The sequence below is a fragment of the Mobula hypostoma genome, chromosome 1, assembly GCF_963921235.1.
Source record: "Mobula hypostoma chromosome 1, sMobHyp1.1, whole genome shotgun sequence".
In the NCBI taxonomy this organism is placed as follows: domain Eukaryota; kingdom Metazoa; phylum Chordata; class Chondrichthyes; order Myliobatiformes; family Myliobatidae; genus Mobula; species Mobula hypostoma.
Window position 1 is genome coordinate 237,372,096 of NC_086097.1, and position 23,715 is coordinate 237,395,810.

The window sequence follows — 23,715 nt, forward strand, 5'->3', positions numbered from 1 at the left end:
ATAGTACCTGATGATATTGCCTGGATCCACTTCGATTGTCCAGATGCAACGAAGATTATTGTCATATGGGAAAGGATATCCTGGGGATAGGATTCTTCCTGATGATTCACCTTTGAATTGGCCTCCACATTCGGCTAATCAGAAAATATAAAACAGAATAAATGTTTGGCAAATGTTTTTGCACATTCAATGTTCACAGTTTTGCCTTGTTTAAAATAAAAGGTTTGAATCTATTTTGGTTTAATAGTCCATGGCTTTATAGTCACCAAGACTCCCCCCATCACTATCCTGGAGGGTGACCATTGAGCAGAAAGATAACAGGGACAGCTAAATATACATTCAGCAGCCATTTTGTTAGGCACAGAAGGGACCAAGTATGTTCACGGTCTTCTGCTGCTGTAGCCTACCCACTCCAAGATTCGATAGAACATAGAAATTTAGAGCACATTACAGGCCCTTCAGCCCACAATGTTGTGCCAACCATGTAACCTACTCTAGAAACTGCCTAGAATTTCTCTAGTGCAGAGCCCTCTATTTTTCTAAGCTCCATGTACCTATCCAAGAGGCTCTTAAAAGACCCTATCGTATCTGCTTCCACCACAGCCACCAGCAGTGCAATCCATGCACCCACCACTCTCTGTGCAAAAGAACTTACCCCTGACATCTCCTCGGTACTTATTTCCAAGCACTTTAAAACTATGCCCCCTTATGCCATCTGCACGTAGTACTATTTTTGTTCAGTATAAAGCTGGATAAGACTGAGAACAAAATCTTGCTGCTTAATTCAATGCATACTGAAACTGACAGCTTCTTACTGCCTAGTCATCTCCCTGGTTATGTTGTACATTCAGAGGTGCTCTTCTGCATGCAACTGTTGCAAAACCTGTTTTTTGTTTATTTAGAAATACAGTGAGGAATAGGCCTTTCCAGCCTTTTCGAGCCACATGGCCCAGCCATCCTCGACAACCCTGATTTAACCTTAACCTAATCACGGGAAAATTTGCAATGACCAATTAAACTACCCGCAATGTGCTTGGAATGAGGAAGGTAACCAGATCACCCAGGGAAAACCCAAGTACAGAGAATCCTTACAGAGGACGCCGGGATTGAACCCCGAAATCTGACGCCCTGAGCTGTAGTAGCATTACGCTAACAGCTACATGCCATGGCGCCAATTTGTCACCTTCCTGTCAGTTTGAACCAGTCTGGCTATTCTCCTCTGACCACTCTCATATTTTTACCCACAGAACTGCTACTCACTGAATGTTTTTTTTTTCATTTTCTGTACCATTTTCTGAAAACTCTAGAGACTGCTCTGTTTGAAAATCCCAGGAAGTCAGCAGTTTCTGAGATGCTCAAACCACCCCATTTGGCACCACGGTCAAGGCCACTTACATCACATTTCTTCCCCATTCTGATGTTTGGTCTAAGCAACTGAGCCTCTTGACCATGTCGACATTCCTTTATGTATTGAGTTGTTGCCACATGATTGGCTGATTAGGTATTTGCATTAATGTGCCAGTGTACAGGTGTACCAGTGTGGGCACGTGGTCAGGTGGTTAAGGCATTCGACTAGCGATCTGAAGGTCGTGAGTTCGAGCCCCAGCCGAGGCAGCGTGTTGTGTCCTTGAGCACGTGCTCTGCGACGACACAGGTGCCAAGCTGAATCGGCCCTTGCCCTTCCCTTGGACAACATCGGTGTCGTGAAGAGGGGAGACTTGCAGCATGGGCAACTGCCGGTCTTCCATACAACCTTGCCCAGGCCTGCGCCCTGGAGAGTGAAGACTTTCCAAGTGCAGATCCATGGTCTCGCAAGACTAACAGATGCCTAAAATAGGTGTACCTAATAAAGTGGTGACTGAGTGTACTGTATTTACACTGAATACAGGAAAAGAGAGTGGACACCCTACAGCAAGTGACTCGCCTTCTGCTACCCCATGACCCTGCCTCTTTACAAGGCACCGGGAAGGAGTGCAAAGAAATATGTATGTTAATTTTTGTACCTTTAAAACATTAAACTAATTTAAAGGGAGACATGGAAGTCTGAAGCGTGAGGCTAACTTCGTGCTTATTTAAAGCAAGGCATACACGTATCACATGGTAGTGTGACGATGTGTGCAATTCGCATATTTATACATGTAAGTCGTAACGTGAAATGAACAAGAATGCATAATCAAATATATATATATGTATATAACTCAAATTTTACTTAAATAGTAAATACAGAACATAGTACTCTCTATCTGAGACCAAGACCGTAAGATACAGGAGCAGAATTTGTCCCGTTGAGTCTGCTCTACCATTTCATTATGGCTGATGCATTTTCCCTCCCACCCCCAATCTTCTGCCTTCTCCACATATCCCTTCCTGCCCTGACCAATCAAGAATCTACCAACCTTAAATGCACTCAGTTACCTGGCCTCCAGAGCTGCTTGTGGCAATGAATTGCACGGATTCACCACCCTCTGGCTAAAGAATATTGTGGTCATGGATTTAGTGACATTTTCACAATCCAACAATTCTCAAGAAATTCAAAATTATGCAAGACAAAGCAGCCCACTTCTCTGACATGCACCCCAGCTACTGAATTCTAAATTCATTTTCACCTTCCCTGGTGGGAAATGGTCATGAACACCGCCTGTAAAGGGCACTGCTGTGACTTGCCAGCGTATTCCAAGATCACTTTCACCAGTGAGAATGGCAGGGCAGGAGGCACACGGCTGCAGTTCCACTCACTCATTTTCAGATTAATTTATTTATCATGTGAGCATCAAAACACACAGTGAGATGCGTAACTTGACTTAACAACAAAAGCTAAGGACGTGCTGGGTGCAGCCTGCATCACATATTCCAGTGCCAACAGAGCATGTCCACCGTGTTCAACAGAACAACACAAGCAACAACAACGACAGTTGGCAGCATGGCAGCATAGTGGTTAGTGACCCGGGTTCAATTTCTGCCACTGTCCAGAAGGAGTTTGTATGTTCTCCCCGCGATTGCCTACCAGACAGTAGGTTAATTGGTCATTATAAATAGTCCTGTGGTTAGACAATAAGATATTGGAGCAGAAGTAGGCCATTCGGCCCATCAAGTCTGCTCTACCATTCAATCATGGGCTGATCCAATTCTTCCAGTCATCCCCACTCCCCTGCTTTCACCCCATACCCTTTGATGCCCTGGCTAATCAAGAACCTATCTATCTCTGCCTTAAATCCACCCAATGACTTGGCCTCCACAGCCACTCCTGATAACAAATCTCAGTTCTAAAAGGACGTCTTTCAATCCTGAAGTCGTGCCCTCTTGTCCTAAAATCCCCTACCATGGGAAATAACTTTGTCATACAGTATCTAATCTGTTCAGGCCTTTTAACATTCAGAATGTTTCTATGAGATCACCCCTCATTCTCCTGAACTCCAGGGAATACAGCCCAAGAGCTGCCTGACGTTCCTCATATGGTAACCCTGTTAGGCTAGGATTAAATTGGGGGCTGCTCGATGGTGCGGCCGGATGGGCCTATTCACACTGTATCTCAATAAAAATAAAGAACAGCACAGAATAACAAGCCCCTTCCTTCCCTCCCACCCACCCACACTGACAGCCCTCCAACGACAGGACAGACCACCTCCAGGCCTCCAGCGGACTCCCTTCCCCAATGGATTCGTGGATTCACAGAACCAGGACATGATGCTACATCATTTTACACGTCTTCATTGTTTTGAAATGTACCTCCAGTCTTTTATCAACACTGAGTCTAAATCATAGGACTTCTCACCCAGCAGCACTGTGGGAGAACCATCACTGGAAGGTCTCCAGAGGCAGAAGACCACCACCTTCTCAAGAACAATTAAATAAGGACAATAATTGCTGGGCATGCTGGCATAGCCCAGATCCTGAAAATCCTTTTTTTAATTAAACGTTATTTTTAATCTAGTTAGAACAAATGTGTGTTACTAAACGCAACATGTCAAAGAGAAAAAGCAAACACTATTCTAAAAATATTAAATCTGAGTAGTATACAAAAGAAGTATTTTAAAATAAGTGAAAATCAAAAATAATTCTAATCTAATTACAGTGGCATATCAAATTGGCAAATGTTATTTAGTCATTTGCAAATACAGATTTGCTTTGTTAGTGAAAATTGTAATATTTTAATATGTAGATAATTTCCTTTAATTGCAGAGAGTTGTAAACAAAGTCAGCACCATCATGGGCACTAGCCTTTGTAGTATACAGGACACCTTCAAGGAGTGGTGCCTCAGTAAAGCGGCATCCATCATTAAGGACCCCCATCACCCAGAACACGTCTTGTTCTCATTGCTACCATCAAGGAGGAGGCACAGAAGCCTGAAGCACACACACAATGATTCAGGAACAGCTTTGTCTCCTCTGCCATCCGATTTCTGAATGGATATTGAACCTATGAGCACCATCTCACTACCTTTTTATTTCTATTTTTGCACTCTATATATATATATATATATACAGTATAATTATCGAAATTCAGTTTTTTTTCTATTATGATATATTTCATTGTACTGCTGCTGCAGAGACAACAAATTTCACGTAATATACTTGTGATATTAAACCCAATTCTGAACTTTCCCACTGATCTGGCATAATGAACTGTACGTTCCTTCGCTCGCCTCTCAATGTTTCCGTGACAAGCTTCTCACACATGCAATTCACATCCACCTGCTTAGGGGAATGGGTAGGCTACCTTTAAGCAGGCTTCTGCCAATAACTGACAAAACGAGGTGCAAACCCTCTCCTTTCTCAGCCTGTGAAGCTTTAACTGTCGTCACCAGTTGTTCAGATCCTCAGGTCGGGGTCAGAAACAGACCACAAACCATTATATTAAGGGACAAACAGGGGTATTCTAGGCCAATAAAAGCACTGCATTATTCATCTGATGAGTTTTCAATTGATGTCAACTGCCCTTTTGGAACCAAGAAAATGTTTGCGATGGTGTTTCATCTGCTGTTCAAGCTCTGCACTAGTCTCCACAAGTAATGAATCTATCATAGAGCTACGGAACACATAGTACACATTTGATTACAATGTTGTGCAATTTATTTTACAAAAGCATTGCACAACACTTTTATTTTTTAACAAAGCCTGCCTTACCTTTGCAACCTTTAGCACTTATGGAGTGCTAATGTATGGATTCAAGCCGACACATTTCTGTAACAATTTAATGGGAAAGCTCTGACATGCAGTCCATGTGCAAAAACCTTAGGCACATTTGTGGTGTTCATGGAGTTAATTTATGAAGTTTATGGAGTAAAATCTAGAAAAGTGTGAGGTAATACTCTTCAGAAGATTGATATAGCTATAGCTTGGGTGCCTAAGACTTTTGCACAGTACTGCATTTGTCAACATGGAACGGAGAATGAGTTTGTAAATCAGGCAGGAGGCAAAGGATGTTGGAAGTAACAAGGGTGGAGTGCCACGGGAGGGCTGTGGGACAGGTAGCAGAGGATTGCCAGGGTGAGGGTGTAGAGTCACACCCAGCCCTGGAACACAAGGCAAAGTCATTTGATTCCAAACAACTTCTTTATTGATCATTAGTGAATGTCTCTCTGGTGCTTCCCGCTTCTTACCCCCTCTCCCTTCCCCTTTGCCCAACCATGATTTCCCTCTCCCTTCCCTTTTCCCTGCAATGATTCCCCTTTGCCTTGTCCCTTCTCACTCCCAGTCCACAATAGCGACCCACAAAATGGATCTGCCGTGATGAACTGGCAGACCAGACTCGATGGGCCAAATGGCCAAATCCTGCTCCTGTATCTTGTGGTCTATATATCAGAATCAGGTTTGTCATCACTCACATATGTCATGAAATTTGTTTTTTGCAGCAGCGGTACAGTACAATACATAAAATTACTACAGTACTGTGCAAAAAAAAAGTCTGAGGCACCCTAGCTATACATATGTACTGTACCTTAGAGTTTTGCACAGTACGGTATAATCGATTTTTTGTTTCAGATTGCTGGAAAAAAATGCACTGCAGTTACGCATTGTATTTTTGGAACACTCCCCTCTACCCCAAGCAACCTTTCCCTTTGTTTAATTAACATTGATTTTCTTTGCTGGATTAAGAACCAAAACTCTAATGTCTGTATATTTATTCCGGTAAAATGCCAATTTATTATCATCTGTTTGTAAAATAGTGACCTTAAAACATTCAAGGACTTATATATGGGACAGAATTAAGTTACAGCAAGAAATGTTCTGATTATAGGTCATACACAAAATTTCAGCTGTCTGTGTGCTGTCATGATTTTGCTGTTCTACCAGTGTTAACTACACTGCCTCTGTCCTCTGTCCTCTGTCTTCACGGCTTGCTTGAATGCTTCTGGCTTTATGTTTTCTCTTGTTTCTGATAGTAACTTGTCATGTTGCATAATAAAATGCAGGAGAAAATGAGCTTAGAGTTGGAAGTCAGTGTCCCTAGCAAACTCAAGTGCAGGAATCACAGGGACCTGGGCAATTCAGCCAAAACAAAGGATTTATTGCAGAAGAAAACCAGCAAAACGAACAAGAACTCAGGCAAACTATACAGAATGCCGACGAACTGAAATCACTTATAGTACACAGGAGAAATCGGTCTGAGTTTCACCAGACAAGTATCCACAGCGACCAAGCAAAGAGGGGTTGGCATGCCCCCCCCCCCGCCGAAATATACGCTGGTGCACGTAGGAATTCAGGATCAATCAGACAGCCCTGGTGTAGTCTTAGTCATAGTCATACTTTATTGATCCCGAGGGAAATTGGTTTTCGTTACAGTTGCACCTTAAATAATTAAATAGTGATAAAACCATAAATAATTAAATAGTAATATGTAAATTATGCCAGTAAATTATCAAATGTCCAGGACCAGCCTATTGGCTCAGGGTGTCTGACCCTCCAAGGGAGGAGTTGTAAAGTTTGATGGCCACAGGCAGGAATGGCTTCTTATGACGCTCTGTGTTGCATCTCGGTGGAATGAGTCTCTGGCTGAATGTGCTCCTGTGCCCAACCAGTACATTATGTAGTGGATGGGAGACATTGTCCAAGATGGCATGCAACTTGGACAGCATCTTCTTTTCAGACACCACCGTCAGAGAGTCCAGTTCCATCCCCACAACAGAAGCAGCAACCCCCAATAACAACAACTACAATGCAAGACTTTGACAATCCCATTCTAATTCCATTACCAACATTGAATAGAAGTGATAAATACAAAGAGAGTTTAATAATCCCCATGATCCCAAAATGAGGCACCTGCAACACCTAGTGAAAACCCAGAGCTGGTTCAAAGACAAACAATTAGACATAAGAGGTAAACAGTCCAGGGAACACTGTATACCAGTGATGTGGCAGTGAGAAAATATAATCTACGTACTAACTGAAAAAAAAATATTTTTGTTTGCTTTTAAAACATCCCCTGTATGTGACATTGGAAATCATCACCAACAAAGAAATGAAAACCATCAATGCCGATAAAAGAAACAATTCTACAACAGCGAAAGCCTCCTTGGAAAATTTTCTTTATTTATTCCAAGAATTCTGCCTCCATCATCATTGGGGCAAGGCATACTGTAAATTGAAAAGCCAATAAGGACAGAGGAACAGGACCTTCAGCCCATCACCTTGTCTGCTATTCTGCCCAGTCCCATTAACCTACACCTGGACGGTCCCTCTCCTTAACCCTTCCATCTACTTCCATTGGCAGCTTGTTCCACACTTGCACCACCCTCTGTGTGAAGAAGTTCCTTCTCCATTTGCCCTTAAACATTTCATCTTTCACCCCAAACCTATCACCTCTTACTCTAGTCTCATGCAACCTCAGTGGAAATAGCCTGAGTAACATGTACTAAATGCTGGAATTGTCATCGCTTTGGGCCGGGACCTTTCATCAGGGCCCAAACTTACCTGATTATCACCTCTCTCCCTGATGACCCTCCTCCCATTTCTCTCATGGTCCACTCTCCCCTCCTATCAGATTTCTGCTTCTTCAGCCCTTTAGTTTTTCCACCTATCACCTCCCAGCTTCTTACATCATTGCCCCTTCCCACACCCGTCTACCTTCCCCCCAAATGGCTTCATTTTTCACCTGCCAGTTTGTACTCTTTCCCCTCTTCATCTTCTTTTTCTAGCTTCTTCCCCCTTCCTTTCCAGTCCTGACAGAGGGTCTCAGCCCAAAATTTATTACCCTGCATAGATGTTTCCTGACCTGCTGAGTTCCTCCAGCATTTTGTGTGCATTACTCTGGATTTCCAGCACCTGCAGATTTTCCGTTGTGTTTGTGTTGTGCTGAGAGCCCTTTTGCTTCCTTCTTCTCGGGCATTTTTTTCCCTTCTCTTCACAGATGTTGCTCATTTACCCCATCACACTGCGTTCCCAGCCGAATGGTAACTGAGGTTATAGACCCTACCACCCTGATATTTGAGATCAATGGGTTACAGCATGAATTCTGAAATGGACAATCCACTCCAAGCACAGCATAAACTGCAAAATTTTGCAATCTTACAAAGTCTTGGTGCACAAATCACTGGCTGAATTAAAGCAATAAGCAAAAGAATTCAGTCAATAACAAACCTATTAATCTCTTTAGATCGTGTTATGTATGCATGGTGCAAGAACAACAATGATGTAGTAGGATTAAACGCATGTTAGCCATTGTACATGCTGGGCGGTGTACAGTAGGGGAGCGATGAACCGGACCTGTTTCGATGAAAAGCATGTTCACTCTAAAGCCCAGGCAAGAAGAGAAGACCCTCCACACGTTAGAGGCTCAGCTAATTCACGGCGCAATCGATCGGCAGCAGACGCACTCCCACTTTCTCACAGTCAATCCAATACAGTTCACATAGCAACAGTTGTTAAGGTAGGAGAGTTTGTTGGGATTGGGTGGAGGAATGGATCCGGTGCTGAAAGTATTATCAGTTGTCATAGGTTAAGACAGCATTAGTTAGTATATTGAGCACAGGTTGAACAGCCTGGTGATTGATTAAGTGCTCATGGTGTCACATGCCACATTTAGTGTGTTCCAATAAGTGTTAATGTCATTCAACTGTACACAGGCAGTCGAACTTCACAACAGGGGAAAAGAAAATCAAATTTTGTGGTACACAGACAGTCGTGCTGCTTAGGCAAATGCTGTGGTCAGTGAAACTTGATATCCTCCTCTCTGCTCCACAATTTCTATCGGTACAAATCTTCTGGCAGAAATATTATCTACAAATGCTAACTAACAGTTTTACCTCAGTATTTAACTAAGTATTTTGAAATCCTTGTTATCAAATCCTTGTTATCAAGCCATAAATCCTTGTTGTCAAACTCGTGAGAACTAATTATCCTGAAATATTAATCTCCACAGATTAACATCTATTACTTGTTTATTTATTTTTTTATTTATTGGGATACTGCAAGGAACAGGCCATTCTGGCCCTTCGAGCCATGCTGCCCAGAAATCTCCCAAATTAACCCTAGCCTAATCACGGGACAATTAATAATGAGCTGGAGGAAACCCATGTGGTCATGGGGAGAACGTACAAACTCCTTACCAGCAGTGGCAGGAACTGAACCCCAGTCACTGGTAATGTAAAGCGATGTGCTAACCACTACAAATACTGCGCCACCCTATGTTACAGTTACAGTACCAAACTCCCTGGATATTTCCAGTATTTTCAGTTATATCATCGAAAATAAACTTCAAGAGCTGAATACACCAATTCAACTCGTTATACTCAGCATTATCAAAGATCCCTCTTGTCCATCCAACAGTCCCTTGACCCGCTACCATCAGGCAGGAGGGACCGTAGAATTATGACAAGAACTGTTAGGATGGGAAACAGCTTCATCCCCTAGGCTGTAAGACTACTGAACTCCCAGCCACCTCCCAGGTCTCATCACGTATGAAGTGCCAGAAGTGTTATACTGTTTACTTTTTAACTTGTAATGTAAATGCACCTCATTATTTGTTAATTTATTTGTGGTAATATTACCTTATGCATTGTGTGTGAGTTATTTGTACTGTGTTGTGCTGGGGTCTGATCAGCCCCGGCTGGGTCACCTGGAGGAGGATGTATGATGTTGAAAGACCCGAAACACCCGATGATTCCAGGAACATCACTGAAGATGTGTCCAGAAGCATCAATAGATGTATGTACACAGCTGCACATTGGTCCGGAGGAACGTTGTCTGGTTTGAATGTGTCCGGCTGAATGACACTAAACATGTGACACCCTGCGTGTGTACACATGAATGACATTAAAGACGTGTACTAAACCTGTGACACTATACATATAGAAACATAGAAAACCTACAGCACAATACAGGCCCTTCGGCCTACAAAGTTGTGCCGAACATGTCCCTACTTCAAAAATTACTAAGCTTACCTATAGCCCTCTGTTTTACTAAGCTCTGTGTACTTACTAGGCTTACCTATTACCTGTCCAGTTAAATGACACTAAATGTGTACTAAACATGTAACACTATGCATGTGTCCGGTTGAATGACACTAAATGTGTACTGAACATGTAACACTATACTTGTGTACAGTTGAATGACACTAAACGTGTACTGAACATGTGACATACATATATACAGATGAATGACACTAAATTAACTTGAACTTGATAAACATATAAATTATTATCAAGTCAAGCTTATTGTCATTTAACTATTCAAATATATACCGTCAAACGAGACTATTCTCCGAGCCAAGGTATAAAACACAGTAGTACACATAAACACATATAACACACAATAACTTAGGAAAGTAAGGATGAAATCTACAGACGAATTAAACATAGATAAACAAAGTAAAGTGCATAAATTAAATATTGTAAGGTATAGAACAAATTAACCAGTGACACTTCAACTGTGATGCAGCAGGGAGTTCAGAAGCCTAATGCCGCAAAAACTGACAACACTCAATTAATAACCAACTGGAAAAAGCAGAATATTATCAATTGTTTACGAGGCACACAAACAACCATTCCACACTTTGCCTCCAACTTTCACCCCGCCCTCAAGCTTACCTGGTCCATTTCCGACACCTCCCTCCCCTTTCTAGATCTTTCTGTCTCTATCTCTGGAGACAGCTTATCCACTGATGTCTACTATAAGCCTACTGACTCTCACAGCTATCTGGACTATTCCTCTTCTCACCCTGTCTCCTGTAAAAATGCCATCCCCTTCTCGCAATTCCTCCGTCTACCCCGCATCTACTCTCAGGATGAGGCTTTTCATTCCAGGACGAAGGAGATGTCTTCCTTTTTTAAAGAAAGGGGCTTCCCTTTCTCCACTATCAACTCTGCTCTTAAACGCATCTCTCCCATTTCACACACATCTGCTCTCACTCCATCCTCCCGCCACCCCACTAGGAATAGGGTTCCCCTGGTCCTCACCTACCACCCCACCAGCCTCCGGGTCCAACATATTATTCTCTGTAACTTCTGTCACCTCCAACGGGGTCCCACCACTAAGCACATCTTTCCCTCCACCCCTCTGCTTTCTGCAGGGATCGCTCCCTACGCGACTCCCTTGTCCATTCATCCCCCCCATCCCTCCCCACCAATCTCCCTCCTGGCATTTATCCTTGTAAGCAGAACAAGTGCTACACATGCCCTTACACTTCCTCCCTTACCACCATTCAGAGCCCCAGACAGTCCTTCCAGGTGAGGCGACACTTCACCTGTGAGTCGGCTGGGGTGATATACTGCGTCTGGTGTTCCCGATGTAGCCTTCTATATATTGATGAGACCCGACGCAGACTGGGAGATCATTTTGCTGAACACCTACGCTCTGTCCGCCAGAGAAAGCAGGATCTCCCAGTGGCCACACATTTTAATTCCACATCCCATTCCCATTCTGATATGTCTATCCACGGCCTCCTCTACTGTGAAGATGAAGCCACGCTCAGATTGGAGGAACAACACCTTATATTCCGTTTGGGTAGCTTCCAACCTGATGGCATGAACATCGACTTCTCTAACTTCCGCTAATGCCCCACCTCCCCCTCGTACCCCATCCGTTATTTATTTATATACACACACACACACACACACACACACACACACATTCTTTTTCTCCCTCTGTCCCTCTCGCAACACCCCTTGCACATCCTCTGGGTTTTTCACGCCCTCCCCCTTTTCTTTCTCCCTGGGCCTCCTGTCCCATGATTCTCTCATATCCCTTTTGCCAATCACCTGTCCAGCTCTTGGCTCCATCCCTCCCCCTCCTGTCTTCTCCTATCATTTCGGATCTCCCCCTCCCCCTCCCACTTTCAAATCTCTTACTAGCTCTTCCTTCAGTTAGTCCTGATGAAGGGTCTCGGCCCGAAACATCGACTGTACCTCTTCCTAGAGATGCTGCCTGGCCTGCTGCGTTCTCCAGCAACTTTTATGTGTGTTGCTTGAAATTCCAGCATCTGCAGACTTCCTCGTGTTTGCGTTTTTAATTCCACAACATATACCCCTTGCTAAAAGCCACAAGCCTCATTTCAATGCTGCATCCACTTAAACAGATACAAGAGTCCCTAAATGGCTACAATTAACACTAATTGATACAGATCACATTGATACAATCAACACTCAGTTCAAAATGACTGTCATTTTTATATCAAATAAATTGTTGATAATAACTGCTGTTGACAGACTGTTAACTTCTGTGCAATATTTAGCCCATCATTTTGCGACTGATAACTTTTAACGTAAGCAACACACATCAAAGTTGCTGGTGAACGCAGCAGGCCAGGCAGCATCTCTAGGAAGAGGCGCAGTCGACGTTTCAGGCCAAGACCCTTCGTCAGGACTAACTGAAGGAAGAGTGAGTAAGGGATTTGAAAGTTGGAGGGGGAGGGGGAGGGGGAGATCCAAAATGATCGGAGAAGACAGGAGGGGGAGGGATAGAGCCAAGAGCTGGACAGGTGACTGGCAAAAGGGGATACGAGAGGATCATGGGACAGGAGGTCCGGGAAGAAAGACAAGGAGGGGGTGGGGACCCAGAGGATGGGCAAGAGGTATATTCAGAGGGACAGAGGGAGAAAAAGGACAGTGAGAGAAAGAATGTGTGCATAAAAATAAGTAACAGATGGGGTACGAGGGGGAGGTGGGGCCTTAGCGGAAGTTAGAGAAGTCGATGTTCATGCCATCAGGTTGGAGGCTACCCAGATGGAATATAAGGTGTTGTTCCTCCAACCTGAGTGTGGCTTCATCTTTACAGTAGAGGAGGCCATGGATAGACATGTCAGAATGGGAATGGGATGTGGAATTAAAATGTGTGGCCTTACTCACTCTTCCTTCAGTTAGTCCTGACGAAGGGTCTCGGCCTGAAACGTCGACTGCACCTCTTCCTACAGATGCTGCCTGGCCTGCTGTGTTCACTAGCAACTTTGATGTGTGTTGCTTGAATTTCCAGCATCTGCAGAATTCCTGTTGTTTACTTTTAACATAAATTATATTTTCTGCGTGAAGACTACTTTGGCATTCCTATGTATATATGAGTTTATTTATTTATAGATTTAGTCATACAATGTGAAACAAGTCCTTCCAGCCCAACCAGCAAACCACCTATTTAACACGAGCCTAATCACAGGACAACTTACAATCACAAACAAGAGAAAATCTGCAGATGCTGGAAATCCCAGCAACAGCCACAAAATGCTGGAGGATCTCAGCAGGCCAGGCAGCATCTATGGAAAAGAGTACTAATTAGGGTTCCCGAACTTCTTTATGCCATGGACTAATACCATTAAGCAAGAGGTCTAGGAACACCTGTAGCGGTACATCTCCAGACTGTGGGAAGAAAGTGCAACACCCAAAAGAAACCCAAGCACACACACGGAAAAGATGCAAACTTCTTACAGCTGGCACCGGAATTGGACTCTGAATTCTGGAATATCCGCTGTTAATAGCAGCATGTTAACCACTGCGCTACCTATGCCTCCATGGTACATGGTAAACTTTGGAAATGGCTGTTATCAAGACTAAAGAGATTAAAGATTCGCTGTATTTGTCACATGAACATCGAAACATACCGTGCTATGCATCATTTTTGCATCAATGACCAACATATTGCAAGGATTGTGCAGGAGCTGGCTACAAGTGTTGCCGCGCTTCTGGCACCAACATAGCATGACCACAACTCACTTTCTCTAACTGCATATTTTGCTATATATTTAATATTTCAATAATATTTGAGTAATCTTATATATAATTAACTTTGATTAAGCATTCTTGTTCATTTAAATAATTCATTACGGGTTTTAGGTAAAAATGCATTAACTACCACATGATACACTTGCACCTCGCTTAAGGTAAAGATGACGTTAGACCGGCAACCTCGCACTCTCTTGTCTTCCTTTGAATGAATTTAATGTTTTGAGGTTACAAAATATGTCACATATTTTTAGAATGTGGGAAAAAAACCAAGTCACCTGTAGCAAAACCAGATCATCCTGGGGAGAACATACTGGTACAAACTCTTACAGACAGCGGTGGGTATCGAACCCCAACCAATGATTGCAGCTGCTGTGAGGTAATTACACTAACTGCTGCATTACCTTGTCGTCCTGTGAATGCTGAGACTATATTTTGCAGAAATATTTTATGCTTCATTTTTCTTCTATATTATATCACAAAACTTTCTATCTTCAGTGGATATTTGCTCAGTATGACAAAGTATGTTTCTTACCAATACACGATGGAAGTGGGTAATCCCAGGCTCTTCGCTCTCCAGTCATACATTTCAGGATACTGCTTCCATGCAGAGTGTAACCTGGGTTACAACCGTAGGAAATAGTGCTTCCAGCAAAGTGGCCCTGGTCGCTAATTTTGTATCCAAACTGAGGCACACCGGGTTCTTCACAGTGCGAGAGCTCGAACCCTGCAATGGGCCACACAATAAACTGAAATTATTGAACCAAGCAGATCTAACCTTGACAGAAAAATGGAAATGTCACAGCATATCGCATCAAAGTTTAGAGATGAACTACTGAGGAATGAAAGAGATTTATCCACTTGACCCATAAAAGTTAAATAAGTACGAATGTTCACTGAGAAAAATTGAACTTCTTAAATACAACAGCACTGAATTATTTATGAAGACATGTTCTTTAATATAAAATAGCTATGGCATTAAAGTCTGTTGACATTGTTTTATCTTTTAATTCAGTCACATATACCTTATTACTTATTTAGCTTTTTGTGTACACCATTTTAAGTTCAAACTTATATTTACGGCATATAAATATAATACTTATAGAGTCATAGAGACTCAATACAGAAGTAGGCCCTTCAGTCCATCTAGTCTGTACCAAACCACTTAAACAGCCTTGTCCCATCGACATGCACAGGGATTATGGCCCTTCATACACCTGCCATCCATGTACCCATCCAATCTCCTCTTAAACATTGAAATCAAGCTCGCATACATCACTTGTGCTGGTGCAATTACAATAATTATAACTATTATTCTAATAATAAGCTTTAAGAGCATATTTCAGCCCAGCTTTTTTGACTATCATTCGTGTCTCCAGGCATTTCTGAAGATAAATGTTGATAACTTCTGATCTCTTTGAGGCCATTAGTTTGGATCCTTATCCTGCCATCAGCTCATACTTCGTCACTAAGTTAGTTACAGAAGTCAGAGAAAAGCAATCTGTAGAGTAAATCCTGGAATTTTTTTTATTATTTTAATTGCACATTCACAAGTTTTATTTTCAAAGTTTAAGGTTCAAAGTAAATTTATCATTACGGTATGTATGTATGTGTCACCATATATTATGTTGAGATTTGTTTTCAAGATTCAAAATTGTTTAATGTAATTTCCAGTACACAAATGTAAAGGAGAACAATGCAATTGTTACTCCAGATCTGATGTAGCACAATGAGATAAAAAAAAACACGGTAGCTATAAATACATAAGATAGCTTATATATATTGATTAATGTCCAGAAAGTGACACGAGGCACAGGACTGTCTGTGCATAATTTGACTCTGAGAGGAAATGATAAATTAGTGCTGGTGGGGTGGTGTGGAGGGTGGGTTTGTGGGTGGTGGTATTGATCAGCCTTATTGCTTGGATAAAGTAACTGCTTTTGGTCCTGGTGTGAATGCTATATAGCCTTGTCAATGATGGGAGTGGGACAAACAGTCCATGAGCAGGGTGGGTGGGATCCTTTATGATAGTACTGGCCATCCTCTGACACCTTTTTTTGTATAGGTGTCCTTGGTGGTGCCAAAGATGTGTTGGGCAGTTTTGTCTACCCGTTCTGGAGCCTTTCTGTTGATTGCAGTGCAGTTTCTGTACCATGCAGCAATGCATCTGTAGTGTCGTGAGTGCGAATTACATAGTCGAGCTCTCTCCAATCTCCTCAGAAAGTAGAGGCGTCGGTGAGCTTTCACGATTGTGTAGGATGTGCTCCAGGACCATGACAGCGCTGCACTGCCAGGAGTTTGAAACTGCTCACACTGATTGTGTAGGATGTGCCCCGGGACCACGAGAGACGGGCACTGCCAGGAGTTTGAAACTGCTCACACTGATTGTGTAGGATGTGCTCCAGGACCATAACAGCGCTACACTGCCAGGAGTTTGAAACTGCTCACACTGATTGTGTAGGATGTGCCCCGGGACCACGAGAGATGAAAACTCCCAGGAGTTTGAAACTGCTCACAATGATTGTGTAGGATGTGCGCCGGGACCACGAGAGATGAAAATTCCCAGGAGTTTGAAACTGCTCACACTGATTGTGTAGGATGTGCCCCGGGACCACGAGAGATGAAAACTCCCAGGAGTTTGAAACTGCTCACAATGATTGTGTAGGATGTGCGCCGGGACCACGAGAGATGAAAATTCCCAGGAGTTTGAAACTACTCACGCTGCTGTATCACCAATGTAAAGAGGGACGAGAGTGGTGTGAGTTCTTGCAGGCATTTATAGGAAAATACAATAACAATTGTGAAAAGCAATAAATAACAAAGCAACACGCATACAGTATTTTGTGTGTGCTGCTTTGGATTTCCAGCATCTGCAGAATTTCTTGCGTTAATAAATAACAAAGATTGACAAACAACCAAAGTGCAAAAGAAGACAAATGTACAAATAATAAAAAATGTAAATAAATAATACTGAGATGTATAGTCCCTGAAAGTGAGCTTATAGATTGTGGAGTCAGTTAAGTGTTGAGGTGGATGAAGTTATCCACACTGTTTCATGAGCCTGATAGGGTTCTGAAGGTACTAAGTGTTGGGTAACAACAGTTAATTGCAGATTAATAACTGTTCCTGAACTTGCTGTCACGGACACTAATGCTCCTGCACCACAATGCCAGTAGCTAGAAGAGAGAATGGCCTGTATGATTTTATTTGTGAGTCTGCAATAGTCAAAGTCAGAAATATGAGCTGAAATCTTTCTTTTTTAGAGATATAATTCCCTAATTTATCAAATGTGTGAGAATTTCACTTTCATTAAGAGAGTCATCTTATAGATAGATTGGACATGGAGAGGACGCTTCCAAGAATGGGAGAGCCTAAGACCTGAGGGTACAGTCTCAGAATGGAAGGAAATCCCTTCAGAACAGAAATGAGGAGGAAGTTCTTTCGTCAAAGAGTGGTGAATCTGTGGAATTCATCGCCACAGATTGCTATGAAGCCCGAGCCATGGGGTATATTTAAAGTGGAGATTGATAGGTTCATGATTATTAAGGCTGTCAAAGGTAATGAGGAGAAGTCAGGAGAAGGGGATTGAGAGGGAAAATAAATCGGCCACGATGGGATGACAGAGCAGACTTGATGGGCTGTATGGCCTTTTGGCCGAAAGAGAAGGTTGAAAACCAAGGACTGTGAGCTTCTGAGAAATGACCTGAGAAGGTGATAAACTCTGATGTAAATTCAAATTACTTTGTTATAATTCTCTGATCTTGTTTAAATGTCTTTAAATAGTCGTGTGCTCAAGAGCAATTTACGCAAGTTGATTTGACGTGCACCAATGACATGGTGGAATTTTGGAAACACCTGAATGCCTTCTGCTTTAGTTAATGTAGCAATATGCTGCACTTTTTATAATGATGCCAAGAAATTCTCATTATCAACCTTTCTCGTGACTCAACCTCGGAGTGCATTTTGTGCTGTACTTCAATTACGATAAGACTTTCAGATTTTTAATGGACAATATATAAAAGGACTAATTCCATCACTCTTCCTGTGTGCTCTTTGAGGCTGAACCATCAGCAGATTTTCCATTTGATCTGCTCATTAGATTGCTTTCAGACCATGCACCACTAACACTACCCACCCCCACCTTTTAACATCCGAGAGTCCGAGGTCAAGTACTAAAGGCCTGGAGGCCACCTGTCAAGGAGTTGGAAACCTGTCTACCTGTGTGGGTGGATAGATGATGTTGTGATAGCCAGTAGTGTTATTCTTATGACACTCAGTTAGCCACATGGGAGGAGTTCACATACTCTTCAAACAGATCAATGAAGTTCAGTTGTATATCCTGCATGCTGGCACCTTGGTGTGCTCTGCACTCTCCCTCAAAATTGAACACAACGGATGGGAGGGGGGCAAGGGGCTTGATTTGCTCTTCCTGCTTGCTTTTTTTCTGTATTGTTGTTGTTGCTTGTGTTATTCTGCTTAACATAGTGGGAATGCTGTCTAGGCATTGGAAAGCGTGGCAACAGTTGCAGGTTGCCTCCAGAACATCCATGGATATGTTGGCTGTTGATGCAAATGAACGTTTCACTGTATGTTTCGGTGTATATGTGATAAATAAATTTGACTCTGAATTTGGACATTACCATTCATTGTAAATACCAAAGTCAAGGTCCAAAGTCCAGGTAAATTTAATATCAAGGTACGTATATGTCACCATATGCTTCCTTGAGATTCTTTTTCTTACAGGCATTCACAGTAGAAAAAAGAAATACTACATACAAGGAAAGACTGACAAATAACCAATGTGCAAAAGAAGACAACTATACAACTACATAATAAATAAATGAACAAACAAATAAACAAATGATTAAATAAATAATACTGAGAACATGAGTTGTAGAGTCCTTGAAAGTAGGTCCATACAACATTGAAATTCTTTTTCTTTCAGGCATTTACAAGAAAATAAAGAAATCCAATAAGACTTATGAAAAACTAGACATAAATAAATTCTGACAAACAACAAATGTGCAAAGAAGACAAATTATGCAAGGAAAAATATATATAAATAAATAATACTGAGAACATGAGTTATAGAGTTCTTGGTAAGTGAGTCCATAGGTTGTGGAGTCGAGAAGAATGAAGTTATCGATGTTTGTTTTGGAGCCTGAAGGTTGTAGTTTAATAACTATTCCTGAACTCCACAGATACTACTGAAACTCTCTTCCACACACTTGTAAATACTCTCTTTTATTATTCCAAAGCATTCCTGGGAATCCCCCATCCTTCCTTTTCCACTTCCGATCATTTTTATCATCCATACCTCTTTGATGTAAACCTGTGCTGCCTGCTAGGGCTGCCAGTAGAGTTTTAAAATTCTCTTTGTGTCTGCAGTCCACTCAAGCCCTTTAAATGCCCAGTTGTCCTGACCTCCATTACAGCCTCAATTTCATTGCTCCACCATTGGCAGCTGTGCTTCTGACCTGAGAGCATCCTCACATCAGCCATTATTCCTCGACTCAGTGTGGCATCCTCTCATAATATAAGAAAACTACAGCATCACTATATCAGGTCAGCATCACTGCAGGACTTGTATGAGTCCAGGACAAAGAAATGGGCAGGAAAAGTCAATCTGTACACACCCACCCTGCAGATAGCACAAGAAGGCCATTAAAACAAAATCCTCACACACAATTTTAAAATCCAGGAGGTTAATCTAATCAACTTTTCCAGTTAGCCCCCACCTCTTTCTATGTATTACCCCCATCTCTACACTTTAAACTACATTTTATAATGCTGTTTTCTTTGTAAAGATATGCTAGTATTTATTTATGTAAATTTTATTTCATATCCATCTCTTAACCTCTAACTTCAGCTACTTTTTCATACTTTATAAATATTATATTTAAATGCTATTCTTCATTTTTATTTAATTCTTATCATGCTTTACTCTTTACGACTGTTGAATGTTGTTGCTTTTTGTCGCATGTTGTGTCCTGGTCAACACACCTCAATGAATTCCAAATTCATACATATGCCCAATAAAATTGATCCTTGACTCTTTCACCATAAGGCCAAAGATTCAGAGATACTTTTACTCAACCTCATCACTTCTGTATCTCCTTTTCCTTCTTTAAAATACCCTTTAAAACTTAATTGACTGTTCCAAAATCTCCTGAGTTAGCATAATCAAATTATGCTTCCTCACATGCCTGAGAATCAATAGAAATACTTTAATAAATTAAAACCTCCAGAAACTTCAAGTTTTGATTTTACTCCAGCTGAACTCTGCATACAGAATTCAAATTTGTATAAATATTAATTACTTAGTAAGGACTAGTCATTTCATAACTCAGCAATGAATCTGATTGCATTTTAATCATTTATTATCTGAAGCTGAATCGGAAGAAATTCTTTGGAAGTCCAATCACTGTTTCTGACCTGCTGCCAGAATGTCCATAAAAGTGATAAGTTATAGCGTTAGAGGATACCACAACCCATACAAATTGTCAATTCATCAGAGCTACAACCAAGATCATCCCAAGTACCGTAAGTACTACGAGTAAATCGGTGGTGCATTCGATTACAGTGGCTTCTACGGGGTTAGTACTGTGTTTTGCACTTTGACCCTGCAGTCATGTTGTTTAGTTTGGCTGCATTCATGAGTATTCACGTATGGTTGAATGATAATTAAACTTGAACTATGAACTGTGGGTAATTCAATTAGTTTAATGATTAGATGAGACAAGGTGTGTTCTTGGGGCCCTCCACAGCCTTGGGGAATCAGAACAGGATAAATTACACACACTTGTCTTGCAACCACAGCTTTTGATCACTTGCCCGCCATCTCTTTGAGTGGTTTGATCTCAATGTTCATTACATAACATGAGTGGAAGGTGCTTTGGATAGTTGCAATTTATCTGGTGCATTGAATTAATAAATAGAACTGTTTCATAAGAGGGGCTTGAAACCACCAGCCTAAGAAAAAGTGAAGGGGTTCTGAATTTAACTGCTTGGGTGAAGAACAGTGAGATTTTAAGTACTTAAACTTCTCCTTGAGTAATATCAACAACAAAAAAACCCCAAAAATAACTATTTATCAGATATTGTTTACGTTACCTCATAAAACAAGATGTTGTGTTGGTCCAAATTGCAAAACTTGTTGGCTACGCCAGGCTTTCAAAGTCAAAGTAAATTTATTATGTAAGTACATACAGTATATGTCACCACAGACTGCCTTGAGATTCATTTACAGGAAAAAAAGAAATACAATAGAATTCAATAAACAAAGGCTGACAAAAATAACGCACACTCAGTATCCACTTTATTAAATACACTTGCACACCTAGTTATAATGCAACTATCTAATCAGACAATTGTAGGGCAGCAACTCAAAGCATAAAAGCATGCCGACATGGTCAAGAGATTCAGTTGTTGTTCAGACCAAACATCAGAATGGGGAAGAAATGTGACTGAGGTGAATTTGACTAAGGAATAATTGTTGGTGCCGGACTGGGTGGTTTGAGTATCTCAGAAACTGCTGATCTGGGATTTTCATGCACAACAGTCTCTCGAGTTTATAGAGAACAGTGCAAAAAACAAGAAACATCCAGTGAGTGGAAGTTCTGTGGATGAAGATGCCTTGTTTATGAGCAAGGTCGGAGGACAATGGCCAAAATGGTTCAGGCTGACCGGAAAGCGGCAGAACTTAAATAAACCACATGATACAACAATGGTGCGTTGAAGAGCATTTCTAAATGCACAATATGTTTAACCTTGAAGTGGTTGGACTACAACAGCAGAAGACCATGAACATACACTCACTGGCCACTTTATTAGGTACAGGAGGTGCCTAACAAAGCAGGCGACTGAGTGCATGTTGCATCTTATAACTGATGACACCATAAGTTGTACTAACTACAAACATCAGCAGAAGATGTTTTGCTTTGACAAAGCTATGTTTTTGTTGAAAATCTTCCAAGATAATTAAAATTCAGTCTAAGACTGCAACTGGGAATTACTTGTTTAAAACGACATATTTACCGACTGTTCTGAATAAATAACAACCCCAACTTAATTTTTGGGGCCATACAGCAAGCTGAAAACAGACAAGTACTTACAACATTAATAAACCAACTTTTATCAAATTTAATCATCAGGTAGTATTAGAATTGGTATTGGTTTATTATTGTCACCTGTACCAAGAAACAATGAAAAGCTTGTCTTGCATACTGTTATAACCATATAACCATATAACAATTACAGCACGGAAGCAGGCCATCTCAGCCCTTCTAGTCCATGCCGAACTCTTACCCTCACCTAGTCCCACCGACCTGCACTTGGCCCATAACTCTCTATTCCTTTCCTGTCCATATATCTATCCAATTTAACTTTAAACGACAACATCGAACCTGCCTCAACCACTTCTGCTGGAAGCTCGTTCCACACAGCTACCACTCTCTGAGTAAAGAAGTTCCCCCTCATGTTACCCCTAAACTTTTGCCCTTTAACTCTCAACTCATGTCCTCTTGTTTGAATCTCCCCCATTCTCAATGGAAAAAGCCTATCCACGTCAACTCTATCAATCCCTCTCATAATTTTAAACACCTCTAGCAAGTCCCCCCTCAACCTTCTACGCTCCAAAGAATAAAGACCTAACTTGTTCAACCTTAACAACAGGAATTCTGCAGATGCTGGAAATTCAAGCAACATACATCAAAGTTGCTGGTGAACGCAGCAGGCCAGGCAGCATCTATAGGAAGAGGCGCAGTCGACGTTTCAGGCCGAGACCCTTCGTCAGGACTAACTGAAGGAAGAGTGAGTAAGGGATTTGAAAGCTGAAGGGGGAGGGGGAGATGCAAAATGATAGGAGAAGACAGGAGGGGGAGGGATAGAGCCGAGAGCTGGACAGGTGATAGGCAGAGGGGGATACGAGAGGATCATGGGACAGGAGGTCCGGGAAGAAAGACGGGGGGGGGTGACCCAGAGGATGGGCAAGAGGTATATTCAGAGGGACAGAGGGAGAAAAAGGAGAGTGAGAGAAAGAATGTGTGCATTAGAAAGAGTAACAGATGGGGTACGAGGGGGAGGATGGGGTGATATACTGCGTCCGGTGCTCCCGATGTGGCCTTTTATATATTGGTGAGACCCGACGCAGACTGGGAGACCGCTTTGCTGAACATCTACGCTCTGTCCGCCAGAGAAAGCAGGATCTCCCAGTGGCCACACATTTTAATTCCACATCCCATTCCCATTCTGACATGTCTATCCACGGCCTCCTCTACTGTAAAGATGAAGCCACACTCAGGTTGGAGGAACAACACCTTATATTCCGTCTGGGTAGCCTCCAACCTGATGGCATGAACATTGACTTCTCTAACTTCCGCTAGGCCCCACCTCCCCCTCGTACCCCATCTGTTACTCTTTTTAATGCACACATTCTTTCTCTCACTCTCCTTTTTCTCCCTCTGTCCCTCTGAATATACCTCTTGCCCATCCTCTGGGTCACCCCCCCCCCCGTCTTCCTTCCCGGACCTCCTGTCCCATGATCCTCTCGTATCCCCTTCTGCCTATCACC

At 42.0% G+C, this 23,715-nt stretch overlaps 1 protein-coding gene across 1 annotated transcript in view; it reads right to left on the bottom strand.

Annotated features, from left to right (window-relative positions):
* The window catches only part of csmd3b (CUB and Sushi multiple domains 3b), a 2,345,756-nt gene that overhangs the window by 423,975 nt on the left and 1,898,066 nt on the right, over positions 1 to 23,715 (bottom strand). Inside the window, exons 24-25 of the mRNA XM_063066157.1 lie at positions 14,680 to 14,871; positions 8 to 134 (exon numbers count right to left, since the gene is read on the bottom strand). Coding sequence (XP_062922227.1) covers positions 8 to 134; positions 14,680 to 14,871 — 319 coding nt within the window. The remainder of the gene's footprint in view (positions 1 to 7; positions 135 to 14,679; positions 14,872 to 23,715) is intronic.